The sequence below is a fragment of the Festucalex cinctus genome, chromosome 10 (assembly GCF_051991245.1).
Source record: "Festucalex cinctus isolate MCC-2025b chromosome 10, RoL_Fcin_1.0, whole genome shotgun sequence".
In the NCBI taxonomy this organism is placed as follows: domain Eukaryota; kingdom Metazoa; phylum Chordata; class Actinopteri; order Syngnathiformes; family Syngnathidae; genus Festucalex; species Festucalex cinctus.
The window spans coordinates 21867610-21879627 of NC_135420.1; the positions used below are offsets into that span (position 1 = coordinate 21867610).

General features: G+C 42.2%; 1 protein-coding gene across 3 annotated transcripts; it reads right to left on the reverse strand.

The window, feature by feature from the left end:
* Positions 1-85: 85 nt before the first annotated feature.
* On the reverse strand, positions 86-11422 carry pfas (phosphoribosylformylglycinamidine synthase). Of its 3 annotated transcripts, none has more exons than XM_077535128.1 (26): positions 11235-11422; positions 10267-10386; positions 9833-9968; positions 9306-9411; positions 8784-8982; positions 7443-7689; positions 7250-7374; positions 6953-7081; positions 6734-6871; positions 6535-6663; positions 6363-6436; positions 6127-6283; positions 6007-6068; positions 5675-5836; positions 5264-5500; positions 4079-4309; positions 3800-3980; positions 3649-3732; positions 3437-3592; positions 2886-3008; positions 2420-2565; positions 2128-2335; positions 1322-1410; positions 928-1192; positions 602-742; positions 86-540 (listed from the first exon to the last, which is right to left on the reverse strand). In XM_077535128.1, exons 2-26 carry the CDS (start codon positions 10382-10384, stop codon positions 236-238), a joined length of 3948 nt encoding a protein of 1315 aa, XP_077391254.1. In that variant the 5' UTR covers positions 10385-10386; positions 11235-11422; the 3' UTR covers positions 86-235. The 3 variants fall into 3 exon arrangements, with proteins under 3 accessions (XP_077391254.1, XP_077391252.1, XP_077391253.1); XM_077535126.1 differs by having other exon boundaries at positions 2874-3008; XM_077535127.1 differs by having other exon boundaries at positions 2874-3008; positions 10267-10415.
* Between the last annotated feature and the right edge of the window lie 596 nt (positions 11423-12018).

Here is a 12018-nt window from a genome sequence, read left to right on the forward strand (position 1 = left end):
TCAGCAATTTTTCCATTTTGATCTTTCATACGTCCTCCATATGGCGCTCTTTTTTTCCCCATCTAAGTGACAATAAAATGTTAGATAATTGTGTGAGTTCTTTAATTTTTTTTTTTCATTTAGGCAACAAAATCAAAATCTAATTTTTTTTTAAAGGCAAAAAAAAAAATCCTAAAAGTTGAAAAAGTACAGCAGTAGCATTGAGAGAAAACAAAACCAAAGGGTGCATTCAGCCTTATTGGCTGCACCAGGCGGCGGCGTTACAAAACATGCGCAGCCAAGGAGACGTCTGCAGCTGCGGCCTGAAGCTGCGGGGTGCCCACGGCCACTGCCAGCCCAGCGTGCATCGCTCCGGGTGGGGCATCATGGCCAGGTGCCTGCCATCCCGGGAAATCAGGCCTGCCACCCCCCGGGGCGAGCCGTTGGGATTCAGGGGGTATTCCTCGGTGGGCCTGCCTCTGTCGTCCAGGTAACGGATCGGGGCCAGACTGCCTGAGGTGATGTCATCCAGGACCTCGGCGTTACGGAACTTCATCAAACCTATGAGTGAAAATAAAAGTGAAATTGTGTTCTAGGTGGATCAACTGATTAAGCGAAGTACCTTCTCCGTGAGCCACCCACACGCCTAGAGCCGAACCCTCCATGCCGGCTAGCCACACTGACGGTGACGCCTGGATCCCCACAGTGACAAAACGAGACTCGAATCTGCCTGACTTGTTGTGGGTCAGAACCACGTCAGATGCTGGACAACAGAAACAAACGTCACTCTAAAATATTGCAAAGACAAATTGAATATTTTACAATGGTCAAGCATAGGGCCCGATAAGAATATTTTTTTAAGTTGATGCCAAAAGTAGCCAAAAAATAATTTTATTAACTGTTTAATCAGACGATATTTTAAGTGTGACGCACGGCGGTGCATCTCACCCGCGCCATCTTGGCTCTCTCCCACCCAGCCCAGCAGAGCGAGCAGCTGACAGCCGTTGCACACGCCCAGGCTCAGCGTGTCGGCCCTCTGTCGGAAGCGCTCAAACTGGGCTTTGGCGGCGGCGTTGTAGGCCACGGTGGCGGCCCAACCTTTGGCCGAGCCTAGGACGTCAGCATAACTGAAGCCTCCCACGAACACGATGGCCTTGAATGGCTCCAGTGTGATGGCGGCGGAGCACAAGTCCTGCATGGTCACGTCCCAAACCTACAAGCGGAAAAACGAGAGATCTCTTTGACTGTTAGCCAACTGAAAGATCATTTGTGAACCAAAGCTCTATTTGTTGGAAAATCTTGTTGGTAAGCTAAAGTTTGACTGTGTCAAGAGTTTCAAAACCTCAAATCCCGCCATATGGAGAGAGGTCGACATCTCTCGATCTCCGTTGCTGCCCTCCTCTCTGACCACGGCCACACAAGGCTGCACCGCTGCAACAACAAAACATGCAGAAATAGAGGTGCAATGCTTAATAGACAACGAATTAATTATCAAATTAATCGTTGTTATTTTAATAATTACTTAGAGACCAAAATCTTCTCCGACGAGGAAAGAAGACTAAATATCTTTTTGAGTCAAAATAAAAAATCTGCTTTTACTTTGGAAACCAATTAACATTTTTGCAGATTTTCTGACATGTTACGGACCAAACACTAACCAAATCTAAATGTATATATAACTTTTCTGCAATGTCAATTTGAAATAATTTCCTGTTATTTTTTTTAAGAGATACTTCACTTATTTAGCCCATTATAGCAATAAAAAGTTAATATTTTTTCTGTAATTAATTTGATACTTTCATTATTTTTCACGTACAATTTGCACATTCAAAAGACACATTTTGCAACTTGCGATCGACTGAAAATGACATCACAAGGGCTCAGGTAACCAATCACAGCTCACCTGTTTTCTAGGTTTGGTCATGTGACAATCACAAACTGAGCTATGATTGGTTACCTGAGCCCTTGTGATGACATTTTCAGTTGACAGAAAGTTGCAAAATGTATTTTTAAAGGTACTAATTCATCCATCCATCTTCTACCGCCTATCCGTACTAATTGTACATGAAAAATAATTCAAAGGATTCACACCAATGGACAATTTTCCCATCTGAAATGAAGCCCATACTGGATGCCGGTTAGTCTTACCTGGCTGCTTGCTAAGCGGCATCTCAGATGGGTCAAAGGTGACTTTAAAGCTCGGCTGCGTCCTCCTGGCAAGCCCCTCCTCTTCCTGTTGAACGCACAGCTCGTCGGCCTGCAGGCGCTCCAGCCGGAAGCTGGTCTCCTCCCACAATGCTCGGAGGACGGGCAAGAGTTCCCTCAACACTTCTTGTCCGTCCACGCGCACCGTAACCTGGTGAAGGTGGAGTGTGATAGACATGAAGTGAATACTGCAAACATCAGGGAGGTGATAAAGAGGAGCAGGAGAAAGTCTCACCGTGGCCTCGGGTCCAAAGCCGCTGGTTCGGCCGATGCGATGACAGGCAACGCCGGCATCAAGGAATCTGCGGCATACGCTTTCTTCGTCAGGCTCCGACACCTCCAGAAGCAGACCAAGCTCTTCACTGAAGAGTAACTCCATGACTGCATAGAGGATAAAAAAAACAACAACTTAATTTGGTACACTTGAAGAAGCTTATGCGGGGGGGTGCAAAGTATGGCCAGGGGCCACATAAGGCCTGCTCTGTTCTTTATTCCGGCCCACTGAGCATTCATACTATCAAGTGTCTTGCAATATTTGAATGTTTCAATAATTAAATACATGATGTTTTTTTAATTAGATCACTAATTTACATCTTTCATGTTTATTCATCATTTCTAATTTGTTACTTTAAAATCTGATCTCTGGACAAACAATAAATGAGCCGATGCAAAGTTACAAAAATAATAACCTTCTCCCTCACCTCCCGGGGCTCCCAGAGACGGCAGATCCACGTCCACGCCACGGTTTCCGGCAAACGCCATCTCCAGCAAGCAGGAAATGAGACCTCCGTCGCTGATGTCGTGTCCTGCGCTCAGCAGACGATCTGAGGGAGCACACATTGCAACTCCTTAATAGCTATCTTGCCCAATTTTGATTTTATTATTCACTCAAACTTAAATTGAAAACAACCTAACATTATACATTTTCATTATTTTTTTATTTTAAAATTGATACATAAAATTCTCTAAATTTGTTTTTAATTTTATTTTTATTTTTTTTAAATTTGCAATTTAGCGATTTTGCCCAAATTTGATGTTATTATTGTTATTATTATCATTATTATTATTATTATTATTTGATGTTGTTATTATTATTAAATTGCCCTCAAATCATATACATTTAACATTGTAATTCAGTCTGGAAAATTATATTTCCCTTTGGCACAAATTTATTTATGGACATCATCCCTGGATGATTTACATTAAAAGGACAAGCCATTACAAACTGGTGAGTTTCGAACTTCAAACTGACCGTTTATGAGCGTCTGTGTGGTGTTGAAGCAGGCGGCCAGGAGTTGTGGCTGCTCCATGTCGGGAGAACAATCTCCCAGCTGAGCGTAGCACTGAGCCAGAGCCGAACCACCGAGACGGTGCTGGCCCGGACTGAGAGGAACCCACAGCAGCACTCCTGCACATGAGTCCAATGTCAGGGCTGGAACACCTCTTTGGTATGTGTGTTGTTACCTTTGCCGTCTGGATCCTCAAGATCAGGCGTGACGGTGGCACTAACGTCGGGACACACGGCATAGGCCGAGATAACTAGAGCTCCTGAAACACAAGCAATCTTAGCACGTACAGTATTGTATTATTTGCTCACGAAAATTTGCGAGCATACCTGGAGCTTTGACGGTCTCCTTCCCCACGCGCGCGGCCATACTCAGCGAGTCCTTGCCGCCGTCGATGGCCACACCCAGCTCCCCCATCACCTGACACATGGCTCGGCATGAGTCCCAAAGGAGCGCCCCCTCGCCGGGCAGCTTCGCGGCCCACATCCAGTTCCCGCTGCACTTCACGTCCTAAAACCCATGCATTAAAATAAAAAAATAAAAAAAATGCTCCACTCCAGAAGACAAAAGCTATAATGGTATCTTTTTGTTTTGTCATGTTTGCTCACCTTTAGCGCAGTGACCCTGGCAAACATCAAGTTGGTGAGCGCTTCGCCGACCGCCATGCGAGCGCCCGCCGCTGCGTTGACCAGCGCTTTGACGGGCTGCTCGCCGATGGCCGTCGCCGCCCCCTGCAGGCCCAACGGCGACAGGGCCACCACGGCCACGTCCGCCAGCGGCGTGTGAAGGGGGCCCACGCACTGTTGCTGGGCGATCAATCCCGTCACGGACCTGTCCACCTGAAGTCATAAAGGGGGGAATCGATTGATTGATTGATTTGTGTATTTTTTTTAGGGCGATGGTTAATATATTCTGGGTTATCTTTTGTAGTATTACTTGCAATTATTTTAATAATACTGTAATGGCTGGGAGAAACAAAAAGTTGACTAATCAAAGTAGTCGATAGAAGTGTGCAAAAAAAAAAAAAATCGATTCTCATAAGAATTGCGATTCTTGTTTAGTAAGATTCAGAATTGATTTTAAATGTCCCAAAATCAATTTTATTTAAATTATTTTATACTGTCTTGCGCTTGTGCGATGTTCACGTTGTACACAATTTGGCCACTTAGGGGCAGCATGGTTTTTATACACTGCTGTTGTAACCACATTAGAGAGTAGACGGAAGAAGTCAAGATCATGTTATGCCAATAACATTTTTTATTTTTTTTGCAGCGTAGGAAGAGCATATGTCGGTGAATAATGATATTAACATGCTTCACTGTAGACATTCCTGAAGCGTTTTATATGAGTAGCCGTTATTTTGAGTGATAAAAACGTGCTAATTAGCATTAGCGAGTCAGACTGGAGTAGATCATGACGATTCTTTGCACATCTATAAATTAAAGCAGAAGTCTTAATCAAATCATTTGAATCGAAGACCCAAAAATGGGAATTGAATCGTGAGACAGTCAGATTCCCACCACTAGTAGTCGAGCACAAAAATGGATCGATAAGATTTTTGCCCTCTTAGTCTATTAGCACCCCCTATTGTTGAAAAGTTGATATTGCAGTCATTGATCAAATGAATTCCCTTAGTGGGAAATCAATGATCAAGTAGACTTAAAAAAAATAATAATAATAATATAAAAGCCTTATTGGTCAGAATTTTCATCAAATGGTGCATTTTTCGATCACTGATCTGTTTTTGGTTGATTTATTTTTATTTAAATCCGAGGACCAACTAACATACAAACCTTATTGGTTAGGTAGCGTTTGGAGGCCACAGCTGGCAAACGTAAAACTCTCTCCAGGGCGTCTCTGACGGTCAGCCCGGTGGGAAGACGCAACGGCCGAAGCGCGGGGCTCAAACGCTCCATCTTGAATTCCTTTTGGGGCATTTTGCCGAGCACCCATTCCAGCTGCAGGTCCACGGGATGACGCCCGTTGCCGACTGGCTCGCCAACTGTGCTCTCGTCGTCCACAAGTATAATCTGAGGGAGGGCATGGGGTGTGTGTTTAATACTATATTAATTGATCCTTGGCTATTTTGACAACAAATATGTTAAGACATCAGGGAGTTAACTGTTTTATATTGTTCAACTTTGTTAAAAACAAAAAAAGGGGGGCATAAAATGTCTCCTTCAAGCCCCCTCCTCTCCCCGCACCTTGCCGTCACCGGTGATGTTCCCCACAAAGTCCACAGGGCATTTCTCCCGCTGGCACACCCTCTCCAGGAAGGAGCGGTCTGATGGGCGCAGCAGCAGGGCGTTGCTCTCCTGGTACTCGGCCCCCCACAACTCCAGCACGCTCAGTGTCGGGTCGCCTTTCTGAAATGAGAAACACCCGATTAGTATAGCCATTTTTTTCAAGATTTGTGAACCGAAACAATGTTTCCTATTAAAATGAATAGAATACAAATCAATCTGTTCTAATTCCAGAAAGATTGTTCTCTTGTAGGAGTACCTTTGAGGTTTTGCATTTTTCCACTGCATCTCACCTTAAATCTGCTGCAGTAGATGATAGCACCAGCAGGTTCGCTCAGCTCCTTTAGAACATTTCCTGGAAATTAAAAAAAAATGCGATTTCTATCATTAAATCACCATGGATTCCGTCCTACCGTTCCCTCCCGCTCCCTGGTCATGGATGCTGCAGATGGGATTGCCGCCGCGTCGTTCCAGGCAGGCCCTCAGCGCTCGATTCATCTTCTGCTCCATCTCGGCGTCTCCTCGCTGCACGGCGCCCAGGTCTCTGTCACTGGAGTTGTCGCCTTGCACCTGCCGGGCGCCAAAACAAATTCAAGTATTAATTTCAAGCCATTGATCATCAACACAACAGAGGTTTTAGCGGTCGTACCTGAACAGAGGAAGCCGCCCCTCCTCCCACGCCGATTCGATACACTGGGCCGCCGATCTTCACCACCTCCATTCCTGATTGATGAATGCAGCAGAGAGAGTGTTCCACTGATGTAAAAGTACTGTAGTCCAGACAGATACATAAATATAGATTATGTAAAAACTAACTCTACCTTTCTCAGGCTGCTCTTTCTTTACATGTGCATCCTCAATGGAGCCGAGCCCTCCGCTGAACATGATGGGCTTAATCCACTCTCGCCGCTCCCCATTGGGCAGTCGCATGCCAAACGAACGGGCAAATCCTAGCAAATAAAATATCAGTCTAGTTTTTTTTGCCTCACATTTCTGTGTCCTAATGTTTCATCTACCCACCTGACAGAACCGGCTCCCCAAACTTGTTGCCGTAGTCCGAAGCACCATCGCTAGCCTCGATGGCCACCTGCAACGGCGGGGCGAAGCTGGTGGGGTACTCCCATCCGTCTCCGTCTTGCTCCCAGGGAAGCGCGTAACCTGCAGAGAACGTCGGGAGGCGTTAAATTGTGCGCTGAGGGAATAAACTCCATTGGCTTTGAAAGCAGGTGAGTTTTGGACCTGGTATGTGGAGGTTGCCAAAGCAGTATCCAGCGGTGCCAGCGATGACGTGGCCTCCACGCCCGGCACTCTGGACGTCTCGGATGCGGCCCCCGGTGCCCGTGGTGGCGCCACTAAATGGGGCTACGCCTGTGCATTTAACCACAACAGAAGCTTGTTGACGTAAATTTATTTCAAAAGAGACATCATCAAAATCTTGTGTTATCTTGCGTATTTCTAAAAAAAACGGCATAAGTTTATTTTCTCATGTGAAATATGAGCCTTGGCTCAAAAAACATTTGTAATCTGTGATCTGACCTGTTGGGAAGTTGTGCGTCTCGGCAGTGAAGATGACATGTCGCAGCGACCGGTGCGTTTCATAGGGACTTGCTTGGGACGTGTCTTTGGGGTAGATGCACTCAAGCTCCATGCCTTTGATACCGCTAAACACATATACACTTACACTAACGCAGTTCACAAACACCCAGCGTCTTGTTCACTTGTGTCCTACCTGCTGTTGTCGCAGAACTTGATGACATTGTTGCCATTGCTGTGCGTCTGCGTGTCCATGATGAGGCGGAAGAGCGTCTCCTTCTGCTCCCGCCCATCGATGAACACGCGGCCCCGGAAGAACCAGTGACGGCTGTGCTCACTGTTGGACTGGGCCAGGTCGAAACACTCCACGCTGGTCGGGTTCCTCTGGATCTTCTGGAACATTGCAGTGTACATGTCCAGATCCCAGGAGTCGAAGGCCAGACCTGCGTGACGCATATGCGCAAGATACTCACTTGTGGTTTTCTTTGACTCCATGTTTGTTTATTTTGGATGTTATAATCATAGCAGGGAAAAAATAATAATCAAAAGACACGTTCCCGGTGAGTGTCTTTTTTTTTTTTTCTCTCTCTCTCCTTTGTTTGTAATTTCAATGTGTTCAAGAAATATTTAAATAAATTCATGTCATTTTGAATGGGTATATTTATTTTTCCCACTCACAAATTCCATAAAGGGACACTTATAAGCATGACGCATTAAGAAAGAAAATTGGCAATGCCGCAAGAAGATCAATTTTTATGGACTTGAAAAATATATTACTAGAACAAATTGTTTTATTCTTTTAATATTTTGTCATATTTTTCAAGTCTCAATATTTTCAAATTGTTTGTATTTTCTACATTTTTTTTATGACACTATGTTTTTCTACATTTTTTTTAATCTAATAATGTGGTATTTTTAAGATATTTTCTTTTTTTAAAGTAAATATTTTCAAAGATTTTTATATAATTGTTTTGATTTTCTTTTATTTTTTTCTATTATGTAGTACAGTATTCAATCATAATTGAAAAAAAATGTTTGTTCTATTTTTCCCCCAGAATTGTGTATTTTTTTTAATGTACCAAATAATCTGTATTTTTTCACAAATATTTCTTATATTTGATCATATAACATATGTGGATTGTATAACGTGATTGAATCCAAAATTTGTGTATAATTCATCTTCATCTACCTTTGCATGTCTAATAATTTTATATTATTATCAAATATTTTTGTCCAGTATTTTTTTTCTAATATTTGTGGATTTTCTTAATATTTTTGAGCATCCAGTGAGTGTCATGCAAAATGTCATATTCACTGTTGCTCATATGTGGGGTCACACACACAAGCACGTGCAAGATAATGAGAAGCATGGCAGTGGTGTGACAACTAATAACATTAGCGTGCGCTTCATGTGACACTATTACCTCCACCAGCAGACTGAGACCAGCCACACTGAAAAGGGGCCGTGAAGAAGAGAACAGAAAGTTGATGTGTATGCTAAAAAGGGAAGAAATTACTGCAAAAAAGGACATTTCACCCAGCTGATCATTGGCCTTCTCGAGAGCTGCTCGCCCCTCGCCCAGGACGTCCACCTCAAACACTGGCTGTGCTCGGGCATCCACGGCGAAGGTGGCGATGGGGCGCTCGTAGACGCACTCCGTCATGCTGTCGTGCAGGAGGATTATCAGATTCTTCACATCTTTCTGGACTTCAGCCGTGTCGCCGTTATCCTTCGGCTCGAGGAGAAGACAAAGAAAGTAACATGTTAGCATTTATTGCGGTTCAAATATATTAAGGGCTGAAAAAGCACAATGGTGACTGTGGCTCTCCTTTCCCAAATGCAAGGGCATTCTGGTAAATAAGTAAACTGGGGAGAAAAAAAAACAGTTAACCGTGATATAGCAGCTAAACGTAATAGCACATACAGTATACGAACGTGATTGTATTAATACTTGTGTATTTTTCATGTACAACAGAAAGGGTCTGGTGCTAACCAGTCGGGTCATTGTGCCGTCGCCATACTGAATGTTATTCATTGAAGGCAAGCTCAGTTACTCACCTTGATAAGAAATCTCCGTGACAATTCAATACGTGTGACGTTGGTGAGGCCGGCGCTCTGGCAGATGGACACGGCGTTGGTGGACCACGCAGTGGAGAAGTTCAGCCTTAAGAGTACAATTAACAATAAAGCAAATATATGATTGCAATCATTTTGAACATTCACAGTCAAGAAAAAATGCAAAGTACATTTTTAGTTTTGTCTAATATTTTTAAATTTTGCTGAATGTGGTTTCATTTGCATCTTCACATTTATTTTCAGTACTATTTTCTAAAATCTATTTTAAAAAATATTTGTCATATTATTTGCATTAGTTTTAATATTTATGTATTTTTCATGTAATTTTTTTGTTTAGTAACTTGTATTTTTTCAAACAAATCTATCTAATATTTTTGTATTATTTTCTGCATCAATATATATTTTCAACCATTGACTATTTAAAAAAAAAAAAAAAAAAAAAAAAAAAAAAACATGTCAAACGTGATTATGCTTTTGAGTCCAACTTTTGAGACATTAATTTTGAGTACCTGGGTCCAATCTCTACCAGAGTAGCCCCATCCTCCTCTTTTAGTTTGGGCGTCTCACAGAGCATTTCTGCCTGCAGCGGAGGTTGGAACAGCCAGACGAGGACATCCTTGTGTTCTGCACTTAGACTGTCACTTCCTGCCGCATGCACAGATCATAGTCATTGATTTATAGAGTCTACAAAGTCTACAGACTCACGTGCAAATGACAGATTTTCTTACATAAAAATAAGATGAAGATAAATCATTTCTAAGTGTTTTCTTATTTATTTATTCATTTATTTTTTACCCGCGACCCTTGTGAGGAATAAGCGGTCAAGAAAATGGATGGATGGATGGATTTATTTTTTACAAAAAAATTGGTCTTTGAACAGGGGTGTGTAGACTTTATACGTTTACTGTTATGTCAGCTATTTGGACAATTATTTAGCACTTACCTGTCAGCTCCACATTGTAACAAAGCTCTGTGGAGATGCACAGCTGGGGATAGAGTTTGGCCGCCTGCTGGAGGCTCCGCCCCTTCACCTCACCGCCATAAAACCTCACCACTGCCATGGCTGGCACAAATTAAAAAGTTGAACACAGTCTGTTTAGGGAAACGTTATTCTTTAATGGCATCATTGTGTTATTATTGTAAAAAAAAAAAAAAAAAGTCTAATAGTTCTGTTCTATTTTGTAAAAACGGTGTCTGCTTTCTTTATCGATGTAAATACATCAGCTCAGCATAGACTGGGTCAACAACGATAATCTCATCAGATTCCACCAAGCATGACACAGTCCAAGTAGATACTGGGACTCTTTTTCGACAATAAATTGGACATTTGCAAATACAATCAATCACATGACTTTCTTGATCAATAACAATAATCAGAGACTACTATTATTAATAATCGGGGATTCCGCAGGTTATACCAAAGAGGAGGTTTATGGATGTAGTTCAAGAGGACATGAAGGTAGTTAGTGTGAGAGCAGAGGATGCAGAGGACAGGGTTAGATGGAGGCAACTGATTCGCTGTGCCGACCCCTGAAGGGAAAAGCCGAAAGAAGAAGAATAAGGGGTTTCCACAGGTTACATTCCACATCATACACATTTAGGACAAATGTACAGTGTTCATTTCTCTCTCTCTCTCTCTCTCTCTCTCTCTCTCTAACCAAACTCACGCGCACGAAAACTCTCTCACACACGTGATGGCAAAAGTTGAACATACAGACACAGGATTTCACATAATTTTTGGCTGCACAGTACATCCTTGGTACATATTCTACTGTTCCTGAAGGACTACCATTTGGGATATTTAATTAAACAGTATCCTACTTTTTTTTTGTTTTAATTTAGCGCCATTAGTAACGAGAGAAGCTAAACTAGCTACTCGCTTAGTCCTCCCTCCAAAGTTGGCTAACTTACGTCAAAGTGTGCTCTTCTTCTTCTCGTCCCCGAAAAAGGTGACGCGTAGTCGGCAGAGGGGAGAACGGGGTGAGTTGACGGTGGTGTGGCGGCGGCTGACAGAACGAATGAAACGAGTAGTGACATCCGCGTGGACTTCACTGCGAGACGCAGAGGTGAGTGCTGCCATGCGCATGCGCAGTGCTTATCTCAAGGAGGGTAAGGGATTCTGAAGACAACCTTGTGACACTTGAACGCATCACGGGCCACAACAAAGGGGGATTGAGTGTGGCCTCAACTCGCAAGCAATAAATCAGTTGAAAGGTTGATTATTATTGTACATTTTTTTTGTATTATTTTGAATTAGGTTCTAGTTTATTGTAATAATAAAAGAAAAAGTTTACTGTTGTGTAATTAACATCTAATAATACTTAATACTAATGTTTTTTTTGTTTTATTTAATTTACATTTTTAAATATTTTTATACATCAGTTTTATATTTTTATTTAAAACAACCAGAATCAATGTTCTTATTAATTTTGTATTTTTTCTTTTGTATTTATCATCAAATGTTTATTCTCTTTGTACACTTAATAAATCTGGAAATAGATCAGTTAATGTTCTACACTATTTTCAATATTTTGTAGTAGGCCTATCTTGTTTTTGTTTTTTTGTCATTTTTGATTTCTCATATTTGTCCATTTTTAATTGAATACACCCCCCCCCCCCAAAGTACTTGTCATATAATAATTTTGTATTTTTGTGTATTTTCTAGGTCAAAACTGTTCTGGTTTTAATTTTTCAC